This window comes from Anolis carolinensis, chromosome 4 (assembly GCF_035594765.1).
Source record: "Anolis carolinensis isolate JA03-04 chromosome 4, rAnoCar3.1.pri, whole genome shotgun sequence".
Classification (NCBI taxonomy): Eukaryota; Metazoa; Chordata; class Lepidosauria; order Squamata; family Dactyloidae; genus Anolis; species Anolis carolinensis.
In genome coordinates, this window is record NC_085844.1 from 48651455 (window position 1) to 48671556 (window position 20102).

The 20102-nt window shown below is 36.2% G+C and overlaps 1 protein-coding gene across 4 annotated transcripts in view; it reads left to right on the forward strand.

Annotated features, from left to right (window-relative positions):
* pcmtd1 (protein-L-isoaspartate (D-aspartate) O-methyltransferase domain containing 1) overlaps nt 1-16977 on the forward strand; it is a 47615-nt gene extending 30638 nt beyond the window's left edge. For all 4 annotated transcript variants that reach the window (XM_008114858.2, XM_062980378.1, XM_008114857.2 and 1 more), the window contains 3 exons: nt 4260-4431; nt 11970-12093; nt 14425-16977. In XM_008114858.2, coding sequence (XP_008113065.1) covers nt 4260-4431; nt 11970-12093; nt 14425-14795 — 667 coding nt within the window. In that variant the 3' untranslated portion in view covers nt 14796-16977. The remainder of the gene's footprint in view (nt 1-4259; nt 4432-11969; nt 12094-14424) is intronic.
* Nucleotides 16978-20102: the final 3125 nt, after the last annotated feature.

Genomic DNA, 20102 nt, shown 5'->3' on the forward strand with positions numbered 1-20102 from the left:
TATGTGAGATACTGAGGGCAGAATTTCAAACAATTCCAGTGAGAAAGAAAAGGGGGTCCAAAAGAACACAAGTAGACATCTAAAGATCTTTCAATTCAGCTAAGATTTTAAAAGGGCATTTATAAGGAATTGAAATAAAGAGAAATCACCAAAGAGGAATTTAAGCAAATACCTAGCGCACGTAGAGAAGTTAGAAAAGTTAAAGCACATAATGAACTTGGGCTTTCTAAAGTGGTACAAAAAACAATAAAGGGTTTAAAAAATGTTTATAGCAAAAGGAGAACTGAGAAATGGTAAGCTCACTTCACAGAGAAGGCGGTGAAATGTGAATGTTTCCAAGAAAAGGCTGAACTCTATCAGCACCTTCATTTCCTTCTCCCAAAAGGAAAACAATGTTCAGTCTGGGGAAAATTGAAAAGGTGGTGCTCTAAATTAAATACAGCACAGAATAGATAAAGAGGTAGTACAGGAATACCTGGCTACCCTGAATAAGTCTCCAGACAAGAGTATTAAAAGAATTGGCAGAAGTAACCTCAGAACCACTGGCAAACATCTCTAAGAATTCCAGGAGAACAGGAGATATTCCAGCAGACTGGAAGAAGGCAAATGTTGTACTCATCTTCAGAAAGAGGAAAAAAGAGGATCTGAACAATTGCTACCGAGTTGGCCTGATATCAATACCAGAAAGAGTCTAAAGCAGATTATAAACTAGGCATTGAGAAAGGAACATCATGATCACAAAAAGTCAACATGTGTTCCTCAAAAATATGTCATGCCAACCTGTGTGTGTGTGTTTTTGAAATTACTGCTTAGGAGTGGAATAAAAAGATATTGTTGGGTTCACATTTCCCAATAAAAACATCCATTTTGCAACTACTGCAATCAATAGTGGGACAAAGCTCATCTTTACATGGGAATCCACACATTTCCAAAGCTTATTTTGTGTTTCGCCGAAGAAAAAATGTGTACAGAACTATTTGAAGAATATGTATGATGCATATATTTGAAAAACAAACATGTATTTACTTTTCTAAAATGGAATAATAAACATTCATATTTCATAGGAAATTGCAAAAAAAAAATCACTCACTTTTGGGAGAAAATATCTTAAATGTTCACATTTCCATGCAAGAAGAGGAAAAAAAATGTGGAACTAGGTTGAACATGAATGCCAGTGGGATTGGGGCAAACAGTGAAAAAAATTTTATGCTCACACAGCAGCTGCTATGTTCTTATCAAGATACAAAAGCTTTTTGATCTAACAGAATTTCTTTGCATTGTCACATTATACATGATTTGCGAATTGTTGTGACATTTGAACTGAAAAACAATCAAAAGCAATATATTAAAATACAAGTAAAAACTTACTTTTATGTTTTTGAATACACTCAAGTACACAATTCAAATGTAAAAAAAAATAGTGGAGAGATTGTCCAAAGAAGAGCTCTTGCTTTGTGTGCAGAAACCCCCAGGCTTAATTCCTGACATTTCTAGGAAGCATTGAAGACATTTTTTGTCTCCACCCCTGATAATTGCTTTACAGTTCAGTGTCAAAAATACTTTGCTGGATGGACCAATGGTTTGATGCAGAATAAAGCATCCCTTAAATAGCTTCTTTATATATGCACATATTAAATAGAAATTCTATGATTCTGTTTGAAGAGTCCAAGATAATGATGATAATAATGAACTATTAAGTCACATTATGTTTTTGTGGCCAAAAATCAAGCTATTGTTTGTTGTGTGCCTTTACATTCTTTTTGACTTATGGTATCCTAAAATTAGTCTATCATGGGGGTTTTCTGGGGCTGAAAGTGTGTGACTTGTCCAAGGTTATGAAACGGGTTTCCATGGCTGAGTGGGGAACTGAAATCCTTCCAGAGTTATCATCCAGTTCTTGGACCAGTACACCATGGTGGCTCTATCAACAAATGTGCAACATAGTTATTTGTGGCATGATCATAGTCAAATATATTATGAACATTTAAAGATTTCTTGGTAGTAAGTAACAGGAAGTGGATTGTGTCTGTGGCAGGGTTGAGAGTGCATACTGAATAATCCACAATGTAAGGTATTGTATTATATTTATTTATACCCCACTTTATCTCGCAGGAGACGCAAAGTGGTAGGGAATGTTTGCAGCTAACAGTCCATCTGCCGATAGTGTAATCCTATATTAGCTGCTAAGTGAATGTGAAGGAAATGGAAGCAGACGTTGTGAGCTCTTGTGACTGTGTGCCACTTCGTTTGGCATGTTCTGTCCCCTGTTATATGAAGAAATAATTATTCATTTCTCCATCCAATATTTCAAAGCCACTTGTGATATGGATCAGACTGAAGATGCAAAAGTACATATACAAAAAGAATGGTTTGCTCTCAGGAAAATGAAATATATCTTGGCTATATTACATTCACAACCAAGTGAAGCCAATAGCAAAGGAACAAACAAATCCAAACTAGCCATGGTTGCTCAATGGTAAGTGGTTAGGGAGATTAAATAAAATGGCGCATCACCCAAACTGAATACTAATTTTATATTGAAGGAATATACCTGAGAAGAATCTATACTTTCAGTGAGGAGGAAGGTGGGTGCTCATGCGGTATAAGTCAACAGTTGTTGATAGGAAAATCAGTTTTTAGATACTGTGATAGGCATTTGAAGTTCATAGTGAAAGTATCTGATGTTTCTGAAAAAAATGCTTTGATTAAGCTGTTTGTTAATACAACATAATAAAAAATAATACTGTATAACAACAATGTACTACTTTGTTGATGTCTTTGGCATTTTTTATAAACTGTTCCAAAGATACTTCATTTTAACCTCCTTACATGACTTAAGTTCATAGAAGAGAAAATATGTCTACAGTTTAAGAGTGTCTTTGGAGTCAGTGATATGTTTATGTATATTAATGTCTTTAAAATGTTTGTCAAGACCAATATTCAGTATTTCCTGTTGTCCATACATAATGAATACAATTGAATATCCCTTATCCATTTTACTTGGAATCAAGTGTTTGGATTTTGGATTTTTTTCTGATTTTGGAATATTTGTATTTGTATATACATACATAATATGATATCTTTCAGACAAGTTATCTAAAGATAAAATTCATTTATGTTTCATATACACGGCTTGAAGATAATTTTATACAATGGTTTTGATAATTTTGTGCATGAAGCAGCTTGCGTACATTGAACCATCAGAGAATAACGATATCACTATCTCAATCATCCATGTGGAGAATTTTGGAGTATTTCCAATTCCAGAGTTCTCGATAAGGTGCACAGTCTGTATATTGTTAACTAATGAATCCTGAAATTTTGTAAGTAGGAATTATTTTCAGTGGAGAGCATGGTTGTTGTTTTTTTTTAGATAGGAAACTTTAATCAAGGGCTGTGTCACAGTGGTTGCTCGTACAATAAAATACTTTAGAAAAAAATCTGTGTGTGTGTGTGTGTGAGAGAGAGAGAGAGTGACTGACTGACTGTGGGATGTTGATGTATGTGGATGTGTGAGTTTCTTATTGAAATGGATGAATTCATGTAAGTCATAAGTATAAAATTAGGCACACCATCAACAGTTTGTACAAAAGAACAAAAGTACTTCTACCCATTTAGGCATTTTTCCCTGCCAACTGTCTCTTTTGCTTTGGTGCAACCACTGTAAATAGTATGTAAGAACATGTTGAAAATTGCTGTTCTATTTGCTTGGGTTAGCTTCATGGCTCTTTGTTTTAGTAGATGTGAGACACTAATGTGGTGCATAAAAAAACATGTTTGACTTTCAACATGAACAATGTGAACATTATATTTTCTGACATACAGTATTTGACTGTACTACATCTGGTAGACTTGCCAGTGTGTTTGCCAGTATGGTAAATTTGAATACTTTTGTGTTATGGAAGTGCTACAAACTTGTAGAAATAATGTTAAATTCCTGTTTTAATACGATGATCATCACTGTTGAAGACAGTTTTCAAAATTGGGAAAGGGAGAATTTTGTGTTTGCATTTCTACCTGAGGCAAAATTTATTGTAGTCTTACCCAAATCATTACATTTTTCTTCATTAAATACAAATTTTAAATGGAGTAATAATGCTTTATTGTCCTTTGGAATGGTCTGCAGTTTTCTCAGCTTGTTTAGCAGCATTCAAGCATATTTTAATTTTATAAGGCATTTATTGTCAAACGTTAAACCAGTAAAATCTGTTCCTTTTTCATGTCATGCTTTTTAAAAGCTGAATTTTGTTCATCCTCAGATTTGAATTTTGTGAACCTGCCTTTGCAGTTGGAAACTGCTTACAAATAGCATCAGACAGCCATCAGTATGATCGGATTTACTGCGGAGCTGGTGTACAAAAAGACCATGAGAACTATATGAAAATCTTACTGAAAATTGGAGGCATTCTTGTTATGCCTATAGAAGATCAGGTGATTTGTCTCCTTGTTATATGTTTAATTAATACTGAAAATATAGTATTTCATATAGAACATTACTCTTGTTGTCAATTGCCTCTATAAAATGAATATTGTGGTATATAACAGAAGTGCATGAGGAAATAATAACTGTAGGCAGAATACTCTTTCCTTTCCTGTAACCTCCAGAGATGTGCTCCGCCTTGTACAATATGGCTTGTGTGAAAGATTCCTTTGGCCCTTCCTCTGTGAATCTTATGTTGTTTTTCAATTCTACTCTAGGAAAATTGTCTCATCTGGTTACGTAATATTGTTTTGACATATCAACCAAGTTTCAAGGGTGGTAGGGGTTCTTATGCAGTACTACTGACCTGCTCTAAAATAAGCTGTCCCTCCCTATTACTAAGTATCATCACTGTTAACACATATCATACTTAACTCGCTTTTATTTAGTAGCTGCTATCCTTTCAGAATGCTTTGTGATTGTGTGTCCTGTTTTATACAGAAAATGTTTAAACTCCAGGGTGTATTCCCTGGTGGGATTCTCAACATGGCCTACAGATAGATGGGAAGTATACAGAACAGGTGTCTGTGCTGAAATGGTGCAGCTCAAGCCATTTGGTACTCTCTCAGCCCAGTGCTATAATGAGAAGCATGGGCAAGGTTTGGCTTTGTGCAATGCTGCTCTTACCATCAAAGCTGTTTCCAGTGTACTTAGACTGTGCGGTCAAGTGTAGGTCCTGGTATCATTCGAAGACATTAAGTGTAAAGAAACGAGCAACCTACTGGTCTGTTTCTTTGTAACACTTTTTTTTAACAAAAAGGAAGTAAATTACATTAAAAAGGGGGACCTGCATTTCTTATATCAAGTCATTTTAATTTATAAACTAGGCAATGCTTAGATATAATTACGAGGCAGAAAACCTTAAGGTTCTCTGTAATTGTATCCACAATACTCTGCTAACATTTAAATAATAAACTTCTATGGGACAAGAAGGATACTTCAGTATACTTCATGTTGAATGTTAGAATGTCAAAGGAACTAATTCAAAAAGTAATCAGTGTCTTGGGAACTGCCCTAATAATATAAACAGAGCAACCAGGATAAAACTCTCCCATATTATACATGCATACACATATATAAAATAGCTGAATCTAATGCTCAGTATAAAGATAAAATAAAACATTTTCTTTATCCTTTTGAGTCAGGAATACCTTGTTTAAAAACATAAAACAGTGCATTTTAAGGTACAATAATGCTTAGTACTTATTTTTCATTTATAGATATGAAACTGCTTTTCTACAGTAAGAATAATTATCTCCATTTTACATATGGGGAGATTTAAACACAGGGAAACATGACTTACTCAGAGTAACAGTATCCCTAAGAAACCAGTCTTTTTCAGTAATAAACCCTTTCATAAGCTGCTTTGCATTTCTTTCTCAATAAAACCAAACAGTTTGTTTTATTACTATATGTTATTGTCATATAAATGCTCTTTAGTTTGAAAAGCTGACATTATATCATTTTTGTTCAGTTTTGAATGAACTATCAATTTCAGGAAAATGAATATTGGACAAGAAATATGGACCAGCAAAGTGAATAATTGGCCTACCAATAAATTATAAGTCAATACGTTTGCAAGGAAAATTGCAAGTTTACTGTTAACATATATCTAATTAGAAATTCAAAACATAAAACTAGCATCTAAATCTAATCCTTGTTTCTATTGCAATTACCAAACAAATTTATGCACACCCAATTAGCAATGTGAATGTTTATCATTTAATTAAACCAGATGTATGCAACTATGTTTATATATCTTCTGTTTCAAAATTTTAACATGAGTATTAATTAGTGATGTGCAATTTTTTGTTAGTTGTAAGTTGTATCAAGTTCGTTAAGTTTGTACTCATGATGGGCATGGTTCGTGCCAAAAAATGTAAGAATCAAAACTTACCCAATACTTTTTTTAAAATTTTGTAAATCTCGGAAGCCTCCTAAAGTCAGTTTCATTTTCAAAGCAAGGAAGCAAAGCAAAGCCAAAAAAGGCTGCCTTTCCTCTTTAAATTAGGAGAGGGAAGCAGCAGGGAGAAAGCAGAGCTGGGAAAGCGACTGAGAAAGCACAGAATTCTGGAAAATGTGGTTTGGGAAGGCAAGGAGCCCTATGACAGGGAATTCAAAAGGCCCTGCCCTAAACTACATTTGCCAGAATTCTGTTCAGCATCAGAAAGCCCCAATTAGGATAGAGGAGAGATTTGTCCCTCCATAGCAGCAGCCAGCCAGAGTTCCAATAAATTGTTGAATCTGCAAAGAAGAGGACTGACTGATATTTCTAGTATGTAAATCTCTGTGCTGGGCTGGGAAGAAATCCCTAAGTGCAAGTTCTATTAATATGAGAGACATTCAGTGAGATAGCTGTTTTTGTAAAAAAAAAAAATTAAAATCCCTAAAATTAGTAGATTTATGAATATTTCTGAAAGATGGGGGAATGATCCCAATTGTGTAGAAAATTCAAGGAGATAGTTCTTGTAGTTTTTTTTTAAAAAAAATAAACATTGTTTATAAAAACTTTGAATATTCCCCGAGTATCCATGGATAAGTGAAATGATCTGAAAGTTGATGGGCTAACAGTGGTAAATGTGTTCTGCCATTGTAGCAAGTTTCACCCCAATAGCTGTAAAAATGAGAGAGAAAGGCGCCCCTGAAGTTTCCCCACTCGCGCAATTACTACTACACACAAAAAGTAATGAAATTTTGTTACTCTCATTATAGTAATGAAGTTTTCATTAATGACACTTTAAAAACACTTAGTAAACGAAACACTAGTTTTGAAACATTTTTTTTCATCCATCGCACAGGCCTAGTATTAATTACCCATTGCTTGGGCAATTCATTCAATTATACAAAATTTATCATATCAAGGATTAATAATATAAATGTATTAAGATTGTAATGGATGCTGTATGTCTTTGTTATTATTATATTAGACCCACTTATGGAGGTAGATATTCAAACCTTTTCAAGGTTAACAGGGTACATTGTTACTTTTTAGAATGCAGAAAGTGTTTCTAAGTTTCATGGTTAAATGACATTACATTGATAAATACAGTATAAAAGTTACAGGATTTCTGTTCTCTCAGTTTAAGTTTGGGTGTTTGCTTCTGAGCAGAGGGACAGGTTTTATCCTCACAACCTGTTCCCCCATCTTCTGGATAATGTCAGGACATATCACAGCAGTTTTTAATATTATCAACTCCCTGAGTAAAGTGCTTGTTGTTGCTTATCTACTTTGTGTTTCACTTTAAGACACACTTTTCCTTTTCCTTCTTTGCTATTGGCTATCAACAAAAATGGGCTATATCTTATATCCCAGTCTCTTAAAAAAGATCAGTGTTTGAATTTGGCTTTATTTTAGTAAACCATATGCAAGACTAAGATGTAAAGAACATTTTCTAAAGTTTTTTGCTTATCTTTGTGGTCTCTGTGAATCACACAATTGGGTAATCTGTGCAGGCACAGAGCACTTTACGGAAACCTTCTAGAATCATTAGGCAGAAAAGTTCAAGAGTATAAAAGGCCTGGTTACCACTGAAACTCCTCAGTTCCTAGGCCGCAGCTTCAGCCCATTTTGAAATCTGAGATGGCATGGCTGTTGTTTGGAGAGAATGGATGGGATTGTGTGAATTCACAGATGACCATTCGAAGAAATACAATTACAGGTAAGCAAGCAACTTGTCCTTCATCTTCGTGGTCTCTGTGAATCACACATTTGTGTGACTAGCAAGTAAAGGTTATTGGAGTCTGGACACACAGCAGACCATTGCCTCTGGTACAAATTCAACAAAGGTTTATTAACCATGAATGATGTAGCCGTAAACAGTACATTAAAAAATTGTGGAATGTACCACATAACACATGTACAACCACCAAGGTTTGATTCCAGTGTAATATCAATAAAGTATAAATGAAGAATAGTAAAAAAAAAAAAAAACTTTTGAAAAGTGTCATTGGCTCTTTACAGTCATTGGTGTATGTAACCACAGATAAAATGCTCAATGAGCATCATACATTCGGATATTATAAACTTGTACAGTCAGGATAACTATTCAGTACAGTCCACTAAAATGTTGCATAGCAAATAAACACAAAATTTTATTCTTGAAACTGCCCCAAAGGGGCAAGGGGAGTCATGAAACACATGACAATAGTACAGAATGAGACAAGATTGGATGCTTGGATTCGAGGAATCATGACTTCTGTCCAAGTAAAACAATAAGAAACGCCTCACATGAAGCTTTCTCTCCAGTGAAGAGGTCAGGTTTGGAAACAAAGTAGGTAAAACAATGTCTTGATTCAAATGAAAGTAGGATGTTACTTTCAGTAAAAAAAAAGTATCAGGCCTGAGAATGACCCTGTCGGATCAAACAGACAGTTATGTATGGTCCTGGTGCAGGGCACAGAGTTCTCCAACTCAGCATGCTGAAGTAATCACCACCAAGAAGGCAGTTTAAATGACAACAGGTGTAAAGTTCATGTGGCCAAGGTTCAAAAAGTTTGTCCATAAGCTTCGAAAGCACCCGTTCAAGGCTCCAGACCATGATTGGATGTAACACAGGTGGGTGCAGATTTCTGTAAGTCTTCAGAAAGCTCTGGATCCAAGGATCAGAAAAACAAGAGGGCCTGCCCAATCTCTGCAAATGCCAAGAAATAGCAGACAAATAAACTTTAACAGAAGATAAGGAGAGAGACTCTTCAGCCAGGGTCCCCAAGAAATCAAGGACATCAGCATAGGTGGCATGGTGGGGAGACAACCCATTACTCTCGTTAAAAAGCAACAAAACAACCCCATTTCAACCCATATGACTTTTGGGTGTTCGGCAGACGGTCAGGTTCAAAGGTTCTAAAGCCCGATCCTCCATGCTGTTAGATTAAAGTTTTCTACATCGAGATGATGGATCTGGCAGCCTGAAATTGAGAGATCTGCACGTTGAGCAAAACAGTGATATCTGCATTGAGACATCATAAATAGCTCGCCGAACCAATGTCGCATTGGTCACCATGAGGTGATCAGAATCGCAGAGAGGCATTGGTCTGAAGGTTTTCCAGGACCCTTGGAATCAATGGGATCAGAGGAAACACCACAAAGACATGGTGTTTTCACTCCAAGAGAAAAGCATCCCCTAAGCACCTGTCAGGACCCAGGCTGCAGAGCACCAATAACCATGCACAGAGACCAGAATCTATCTAATATCTTTATTAAAGGAATATATAAAGTCAATAAAAACAAGTGAAGAATATAGTTCAGAAGTAGACCTTTCAGGAAAGGTCAAATATAGTCCAGGAAAACAATGTTCAATATGTGATATTAGAGTCCAAAGTTATAATCCAATAACCGAAACACACACTTTGCCAGGCAAAGTGTGGGGAAATGACAGGGTCCTTTAGTCCAATGAAGCTTGACAACAAGGCTGGAAACAAACTAGATTCTTGGCAACAAGGCTTGATACGTGGCTACAAAAGACTATAAGCAAGAACAGGGTCCGTGGCGAGGTCCGTGGAACGAGGAAAGCTTGATGCTAGAACAAGGTCCGTGAAACAAGGCTTGGAACTTGGTCCTGGAGGCAAGGGTCTGGAGTAGCGTAGTCCACACACGATCTCACTCCACAAGGTGACGAATTGACTCCGCAAGGATTTCTTTGCGGCCAAACACCTATATAGGATCTTGTTTTCCCGCCAAGGAACACTTTCCCTGGGGAACAAGAAACGAAACCCATACTGTGTCCAGATGCATGACTCCTTAAAGTTTCCCAAGGGAAACAGACTTAATCAGCTAATTGTCTGGCAGCTATCCTGGCGCTCCTGCGAGTCACCTCCCGAGCACCTCTATCTCGATTATAATAATCCCGGCGAGAAAATGGGGGAGATTTCTGCTCAAGGCTTGTTTGGCTGACTTCTGGTGGGCAAACATCTTGCAGGTGCAAGGGCTCCAATTCTGGCTGAAACGGTGGGAAACCCAAGTTTTCCTCTTCGTCTGCCACAATAGTACTAGGAACGGGACTACATGGCCCATGAGTCATCACAGCACCTCACCAAAGGGTTCAGAGGGGCTCTGACACAGAACCAAGACATGACAGTGGTGTTGTCTATCAATATTTGTATTGTGGAACCTCTTATGTGTTCCTCATGGCCTTGAGGATTGCCTGTAGTTTGAGGTAATTGATGTGATGCGCCACTTCTGGAGTTGACCAAGTCTGGTTGATAGATCTTCACAGTGGGGCCCCCAGTCAATGTCAAGAAGCTTGCCCGCATACTGTTCACACCACTTAAAGTGGGTCATGGAGGCTATATTTGACTAAACCTCAAGCACCATACTCATGGAGCGAGACCAAAGCAGGAACCTCTACAACACAAGCTGGAATGGAAGAAGCTCCTGTGAGAGAAAATAGTAGTCCAAAGTCACTGAAGGAGCAAGCAAAGTCCGAAGAACTAACAAGCTTGCCGAGTGAAGGTTTCTGAACCGACTGCAGCAAGAAGCAAAGGAACCAGGCCTTATATACTCTTGGGATGGTGGGCAGGGTTACCACCAAAACTTTTGTGGCTAGTGATTCTAGAAGGTTCTGAACAGTGCTCGGTGCCTGCTCAGATTACCCAATTGTGTGAATTCACAGATGACCACTCAAATAAATAGTTACAGGTAAGCAACCTGTCCTCTTTGGTGCCGAAGAAAATTATTTTGCTGGGGGGGGGGGGTGCCTTTAAGGACATTTTATACAAAGTATATTGTGTTTTGTGTGAAAATCCCATAATAACATTTTCAAAAAGACCCCAAACATGCAAAATTATCGGATTTTGAAAAAGGTCTCGTGGTATTGTGGTGATTCAATTCTTTTCATTCATCTGGACAAGCTAAAATAAGTGAAAAATACATCCATAGTTAAGGTCAACCATGCTGTCTCCAGTTTTGAACTAGACAATAAAGTGAAGTTAGTAAACTGAAGAAAAAGAAAAGTGAAAATATCTAGAAACAGCCACACTAGATGAAGAATAAATTCATAGAATCATACACTTGGAAGAGATATGGGCTATCCAGTCCAACCCCATGCCATGCAGGAAAAGCACAAAGTACCCCCAACAGATGCCTATCCAGTCTCTGTTTAAAAGCCTTCAAGAAAAGAGCTTGAACCACACTCCGAAGCAGAAAGTTTCACTGTTGATCAGCTCTTATGGTCAGAAAGTTCTTCCTAATGTTCACGTGGAATTTGAAACCATTGGTCTGAGTCCTAGTCTCCCGGGCAGCAGAAAACAAGCTTGCACTTTTCCTTATGATATCCTTTTACATATTTATACATGGTTATCATGTCTTCTCTCAACCTTTTCTTTTGCATGCTGAACATGCCAAGCTCTTATGGAAGGGAAAAGCTCATGGGTCCAAGGCTTGTTGTTGGCTTGTCGTTAGGTCTGAATTGGGACAGAGTATGGATAGTAAATATGTAGATGAAACCATGTGTTTAATCTCTTTGTGTCATTAATCTCTAATGATTTTATGCAGCTCACCCAAATCCTGAGAACTGGACAGAATACTTGGGAAAGCAAAAATATCCTTGCTGTTTCATTTGCTCCACTTGTGCAGCCAAGCAAGAGTGATACTAGCAAAAATGATACTGTGGGTCTACGTAAGTACCATTTGTTGTGGTTTACCTTGTGACACAGTTTCTGTTTGGTAGAGATGGTATTTATGACTTAAAGTTGTAAAAACAAATTGTATATGGGAAGGAGAAGGGGGTCACTTTTGATGGCTCCTTTGTAGGGTCTTCTGTCATTCCTGGCATATTGGGTTGGAATTTAAGAATCAGAAATTGCATTCTGCTCGTAGAGTTATCAGGAAATGCAGGAATGATGTGAGATACAGCAGAATGCTGAAATTATGGTAATTAGAGACATGAGTGGAAATGTGCAAACAATCCTTTGGATCTAAATGATGATCCCTCTAACACAGGCATAGGCAAACGTCAGTCCTCCAGGTGTTTTGGACCAACTCCCAGAAATCCCAATCAGCTTACAGGCTGTTAGAAATTGTGTGAAGTCCAAACCACCTGGAGGGCCAAAGTTTGCTCATGCCTGCTCTAACACATACCCATTACATAAACATAGCATTTTCATTATGATTATTTTTGACACTCACTTTAACTCTGAAATGTTGAAATTTTGCTAAGAGCTGTAGGAAAAATAGAATAATCATAATAATGTGTTGATCTAAAACCAGTAATGACCAAATCCAACTTTCATGTATCATAGGCAGATTGGGAGATGGGGTTAATACTCAGGTAAGAGTGACTGAGAGAGGAAAGAGGTCAGTTATGTATTTGGGTGACATCATTGCTTATGTATTCATGTTTTTGAAAGTAATTTAACTCTGGTCGGGCTTTTCTTGTGACACTGATGATAGAATTTGATAGATAAAAGAAGATTTTATGCCTGAGCTGAATAAAAACAGCTATATTATTATTCATAAAACCTAATTTTATAAATGAAATACTATAAACTCTGTTGAGTGTAGCACAAAATAGCTTAGATGATGCTGTTATAAAATTTCTGTTCTGCCTACCTGCCTTTATCTCTCATCCTACAATTGGTGTAGCAGCAACCATTTTTGATTACAGCAATGTGATACTAATTAATGTGAAGTGTATGTTGGTAAAATTAAACTTAAAGAAAACGTTTGTCTATAGTGTGCGATCCATAGAGATTCTGGGAACTCTGCACCATTTTTTCTAAACCCACAGAGTGAGCAACTGTTGAAGGTTCAAGGAGCATTTAATCCCACTAGGAGACACACACCTGTTCCTGATTTTTTGTTAACCATGCCTGTATGATGGCATTTTCACCATGTTTTGAGATTCAAAAAAACCTTCCGTAACCCTAAATGGACCCAGAGGACCCACAAAATGTGTGTGTGGTACATCCCACATGCTACCCTACTGTACATTTTGGAGCATTTCAGGGCAAATTTTGTTTGAACCTTAGGTGGCAGAGGTTCCATGCTCCATAAGTGTATTTGAGGACATTCTGAAACAAAAAAAGTTGTGTTGTTTTTTTTAAAAAAATGCATAATTTGAGCTACAATTTGCCAGTGTAAGTAAGTAAAACTTTATTTATATCCTGCCCATCTCCCCGTGTGGACTCAGTGGACTGCAATTTACTCACCCTGTCCTGTATAAATAAATCTGAGTGCCAGGTGCTCTTTTTACCTCTGTCATTTATCTTTGTATCTTTCTCATTTATGTTGTTTCTGAGTATCAGTTTGTATTGTATATCAACCTGATTTGGATTAGGGTTTTTAGGAGGAAGAATACATTTTGATTGCCTCAAATGAATAATAAAAGAAATAAGAATAAACAAAATGACTATAAATGAGAAGTGTTCAGAAATATCTCAGAAGAGAATTCAAGATCAATATCTTTTTTGTTTTTATAAATTATGTTTTAAAATGTATGTCCCATGACTGTTTGAATACTGGACATTTAAAGTCTCAAACTCATTTCAACCCCCCCCCCCCCTTAACTTCTTCTTCCCAGTCTTAATGATCAGAAAAAGCCGTATGCCACTATATAACATACTGAATATAATTCAAAACTGATTTAGCATAAAATAGAACTGCTGATAAAGTCCTATCAGACCTGTTGAACTAGGCTAATCATTTAGATCCCAGCCACTATAATAGTTTTTACAACATTAAATGAAGATATATTTTATACTGAGTTTGTTGGGGGGGGGGGGGGTACTTTACACAGTATTATTTGATTGGTTTCACATTTATTCTTACGTATTCATGATTATTCCCCATTGATTTTGGTGAGCCTGTTCTTGAATATGACTAAGTCTGGAAACACCCCCTTAAAATCGGTTCAAAATGTGCACCTTTTAGAAGTTTTTCACATCATTGTTTGGCATGTTAATTTAGTGTTTTATTATGAGAGCAATACTATTTTTTTCTTTCTTTTCAGCACCCTGTTCTGTTAGGAATCTACAAGATTTGGCACGGATCTACATTAGACGCACTCTTAGGAATTATATAAATGAAGAAATGCAAGCCAAGGGTATTGCTCAAAAGCCTCCACCAAAACGTAAACGCAGAAGGTGCCGTAGGCGCAGAATTAATACCTATGTGTTTGTAGGCAATCAACTCATTCCCCAGCCTCTAGATAGTGAAGAAGATGAAAAGATGGAAGAAGACAACAAAGAAGAGGATGAGAAAGAACATACTGAAGCCTTGAAGCCAGAAGAACCCCCACGAAATCTATTGAGAGAAAAAATTATGAGTCTCCCTCTTCCTGAATCACTGAAAGCCTACTTGACATATTACAGAGAAAAGTAACTTTAAGTGGAGGTGATAGTTCCATAATCCTTGAAATGTAGCATTTACTAAGAAATACATGGACAAATATTGGTAGTCTTTCAGGAAGACTAAAGTATGGCGATGAAGTGAAACATAACTTTGCTACCAGCACTCCAATTCAATGGTAGACTTCTATTTTAAATCCACTTTTCATTACCTTTTTTTTTTGAGAAAAATTCTCTTTTAACTCTGATAGAAATATATTCCAAAGCAGTATACAGCACTAATTACGAATTTGCATGATGAATCTTTTTGCTCCCTGACACATTTGTATTGATGAGGGTTAGTGAATTTTTATGTGCAAATAACTGAACAACTATATGGAGACATCAGTGAGGACTGTCTGCATATATTCTCTAAAGAACATTGAATGTGCAGATATTTTTCATCTCATATTAAATTAGAACACTTTATTTTTACCATGGCTATATTGCAATCATTGTTACTGTGTTGACGTGAATGTATTCCAAGGAATACATGAGTGCAATAACTGCAGACACTGAATGAGCTGGCTATAATAAAAGGTGAACATTCAGATTCAGAAATGTCAAATAGCCTTGCTATATTCTAATATTTCTTGCCAAAAGATCTAAGAAAAGTGACTGCTTATCTCAGAGCCTTAAGAAAACATGTTGTTGAGTGTTCTTTAAGAAGAAAAAAATACAGAGTAATATAACCCATTTTTTTAACACCAGCCTACAATAGTCATAAAGTATTTCTCAACTTTACAGCATTTATGAAGATGTATTTAGTTTCTTTTTAAAGTAAATGGCACAGAAAGCCTAATTCAAATATAAAAGATTGTAATTTAGATTTCATCTACTATATTTACTACTTAATAGGGTAGAATGAGTAAAAAGATTAGCTTGTATTGCTTATTGGTATAGCTGTAAAGAATTCGTTCACCAGGTGCACTTTACATGGATTCTGTACCTTATTTATCTCAGAAACAGGCAAAGCAAATAGTTCTTACATTTATTATTGATACGCATCCTTCTGGCAACTATTAATATTGTAAGTTTGGGGGCTGACATTGTTTGACTGTATCGTTCTTTCTGCAGGAGGATTTTTTCATTATTTAATTGCATTGATTGAAGAGGGTTGTTTTTCTTTCCTTTTTTGCATGATGAAGTATCTAATTTTCACTAGCTTTATAATTTTTAAATTTTAATGTAAAATATCAGTGGGATATTTTGAGTTCACGGCATGCTGTAGAAAGTGCATTAAAGCTACCTGATCTGTTAGGGCCCAATCAAAAGCATTCCTTATATAGAGAGTTCCTGCACAATTCACTGTTGTGATTATATCATAATACAATGAAAATGCATAAAACAAAAATAAGATCTGAACAGACAGTGAACATTTTATATGTTCTCACATCTTGATATTTTAGTCATAGATGGCAAGCAGTTACATTATACCTGTTCTAAATCTCATGTTCTGTAATACCTACAATATTATAAACCTCTTGTTGAACTCAGTCTATGAAATAAGTGGTTTTAATTTAAGATTTGATTTATGCATTGCTTACTTACTAGTCAAAGCTTTTTGGCATGGTAATTATAAAAAATCAATCTTCACAAAAACAAATTCTTCTGGTTTGTTAACCAGCATATTAGGATGGTTTCCGCTGATTTATTTTTAGTTAGTAAACGTTGCTGGAAATAAGTGTGCCATCCTTGTTTCACAGCAATAAAAACTTAGAAAAAGCTTTCTGTATAACTACTGCAGTAATTCTGAAGGTTCATCTGTGGGAAGCATTTACTATAGCACATCTGTTTTACTTGATAAGATTGAATGAGGTTTTAGGCATTTTGAAATTCAAGTTGTATTTTCTCGTCTTGCAATTTCATCATCTTTTCTCAGTAATCCGAATGCAAAATGTTAAGTAATTGTCTTTCAAAATAGAACTTTACCGTTTGAATGACTCCAGTGTTCTCCCCATTCTGTTGTACTCTTTCTCAGATAGATAGTAGATGTTATGAATATCCAGTATGTAATTTTTTTGAGTCACACAAACAATTTTTCTTTTGTGTTTGTGAGTTTATTTCACATTCTTGGATTTATATGTACTTTTAAAATAAAAGCATAAAATGGAAAACGAATCAAAATTAAATCTTTTGTCATAATTCCAATAAACTGTCTTGTGAGTTTATGCTGACTATTGTTTCTGCTTGTTTTGCCTGGTTAGGTTTTGAGTTAGCGTATTAAAATAGCTTGCATATGATTAAAATTTCTGGCATTTTTTTCTGAAACCTTGAACATCAAAATTAATACTGAGGCTTCTAATGCAATAAAAGGTTCTGCAACCTGTTCCTACACAACAAAAGAAATTACAATACATTAAGAAAACCACGCAGAGCCTATTCTTAAATGAGCTTTGTTGATGTTCTCACGTGAGAGCCAACATGGCAGTTAGGCTTGAATGGGACTGGGAAGACCTACATTAAAATCTACATAGCCATTAAAAACCAGTGAATAGTGGGGTTAGTCAATTATGTTAATGGATGAGCTTGAGTTAACCTAAGCTACCTAACCTGTTGCCCCAAGAATAATAATAATAATAATAAGAAGAAGAAGAAGAAGAAGAAGAAGAAGAAGAAGAAGAAGAAGAATTCAGTTTCTTACCTGCCTCTCCTCATGACTTGAGGCAGGTTACAGAATAATTAAAAACATTGTAAAATACCACAGATAAATATATTCAAATGTACTTCTATAAAATAAATATTAAAATACACAAAAACAAAGCTTAAACAATGAACATAATAATACTGAAGAGAGAGACACTTCCCTTCCCTTCCAGAATGATGACTTGAGCTCCTTGGAACAGAGATAAAAGTGTAAAAAAATCAATTCACTCTCAGATCAGTTTAAAACTTTGTCTTATTTGTAAATGGAAGTTCACATTGGCAACTGAAAAGGAATATCGATGTCAAACTACCTTGAAAGTTAAAAATTCAGTTTCCACAGTAAATGATAAGGATCAGCTCTACCTACATATTCTTTTTCAGAAAGATACTAGTACAGGCAGTACCCAATTTACGAACAGATGGGTTCTATAGACTTGTTCTTAAGTTGAATTTGTATGTAAGTTGGGACAGGTACATTTTAAGTGTAACTCCAGCCAAATATGTGTGTGTGTGTGTAAGCTTTGGATAGTATAGGGAAGGGTTAACCCTGTGATGTTTGTTTTACTGGCCCTGTGATAATTGGATTTTGAAAAAAAGGATTTGTTGAAACAAGGACTGGTGATAAAAGCTTCAGTGGAGACACCTTTTCCCCATGATAACTCTTTCAAGGAGTGAATTTCCCTTCTGAGAGGTAGTTTTCTCTCACTTCCTGCTGTCTCACCCCTGTTCTTAACTATGAGTCATTTGTAAGTCAGATGTTTGTAACTCTGGGCCTGTACTATGGTAGGGGTTTCTTTTCCCTGAATTTTGTAGAACCTGATGTGCAGCTTATTAAAATGCCCTGTCTTGATGGAGATGTCTTGGTATGATGGTAGTAGTAAGGCACCCTGAGGAAGATGGGAAAGTCTCTCTTTTATTTAATTCTTGAATTTTAGCTAAGTGATAAAAAGGCATATGAATAAAATTCTACAGTCACAGTAATCATTTTATGTGTGAAATTAGCAGTGTTTCAAAACAGGAAGTCTAGGAAGAATACAGTTCACTTTGTATTTATTTCTCTCTTCACTGATTTCATAGTCATGCTTCTCAAACTATACACCATTGATATTACACTTCTATTGTGCTCTTACCCCTACCCACCACCACCCTGGAATAATGTTTTTAATTGAATTCCCTTTTTATCATGCATATGGCCCTCGTATCCATGAGTTCAATATCCATAAAATGCTCCCTAGGAGTGATTGTGGGCTCCTCTAGGCCCTCTAATACAATTCCATATTATACCTCTAATCCATGTGGGCTGGGACCAAACAGCACAGGATTATCCCCATGATCAACTGAACATACTGGAGGGGTTGGGGGTAGGGTTGTCCTTGCATTCTGGGAGTTGTAGTTCAACCACATTCGGAGAGCACTGAACCCAGGCGAAGATAGATCTGGACCAAACTTGGCACACACACACCACATGGCCAGCTTTGAATACAGATGGGGTTTGGGGAGGATTGACCCATGATTTTGGGAACTATAGTTCACCCACATCCTTATGCATTTTCTAATGGGAACATTAATAAAAACCAAAAACAAAGACTGACTTTTTTCTAATAGAATTACAAATTATCAAACTGATATTGCCTAGCATCCAAAAACAATCAATGCCTTTTTCAAATAACCCAGGCTTTGCTGGGTACCCAAATAGTACAGTAATAAAAATTAGTAAGAGTAGAAAAAGTAGTAAAGATAAAAGCAGATGTAACCAAATAGAAGCCCAATGAAACCCTGTGAGGATGAACCATTAAAGCTAAGACAGATACTTCTGAATTTCCCACTTTCCCAGATTTTTTCCTAATTCTTCAGGAGCTCTAAATGATTAATCTAGTTTCACATCTGCTGGCCAGGTCCTGAGGATGTGTCATGCAAGTGGATGTGGCTGCTAATTTAAATTGTACATTACTACCTTAAATCTGGCTTTCCATCTGTTTCAGGACCAGTTCTAAGTTTGGATTTTGATCTTCAATGTTTAATTAGGATCATGCTACTTGAAAGAAACTTGTCTCTATAAGTATGTACCTCATTTTCAATAAAGAGTCTTTTTGGAGGCTCTGCCTAAAGTGAAGCAGGTCATGAATGCATAAAGGGCCTTCTCAGTGGTTACAGTAGATGTCATTTCAGAGTGGCTGGGTGCTTTAAGCTGATTTTTATAACTAGCCTTTAATTATATTGTTTTAATATTTTTGTAATTGCTTTACGATTTGAATGGTGCTATAAATATGGACTGAATAGAATTTCATTGCCCTAATGCCAGAAGGGAATAAAGCCTTCAGAAGGGACAGGAGGGAACTAGTTCAGGTCTCGGGCTGTACTCAAAAAGTACTCTCAGATATTTTTCTCTGCTCTTTAAAAAAAGACCTTCCATTGACTTTGTGGGGCTGCAGTTGAGAGAAAGGGGTTGGGTGGGAATTTTGGTTGTATGGTTTACAGAGAATTCAGACCTCAACAACAATAAAAAAAGGGATTTACTATTGTGCAGGCTTATTAAATCAAAATGCACCAACAGAATACCAGTTGATGTACCTTAAAAAAAATGTCTCCAGCTCATGGAACCAAGAGAGGACTCCATGTATCATATAGTGTTTTAAATTATTCCTGTCTTTCCAGT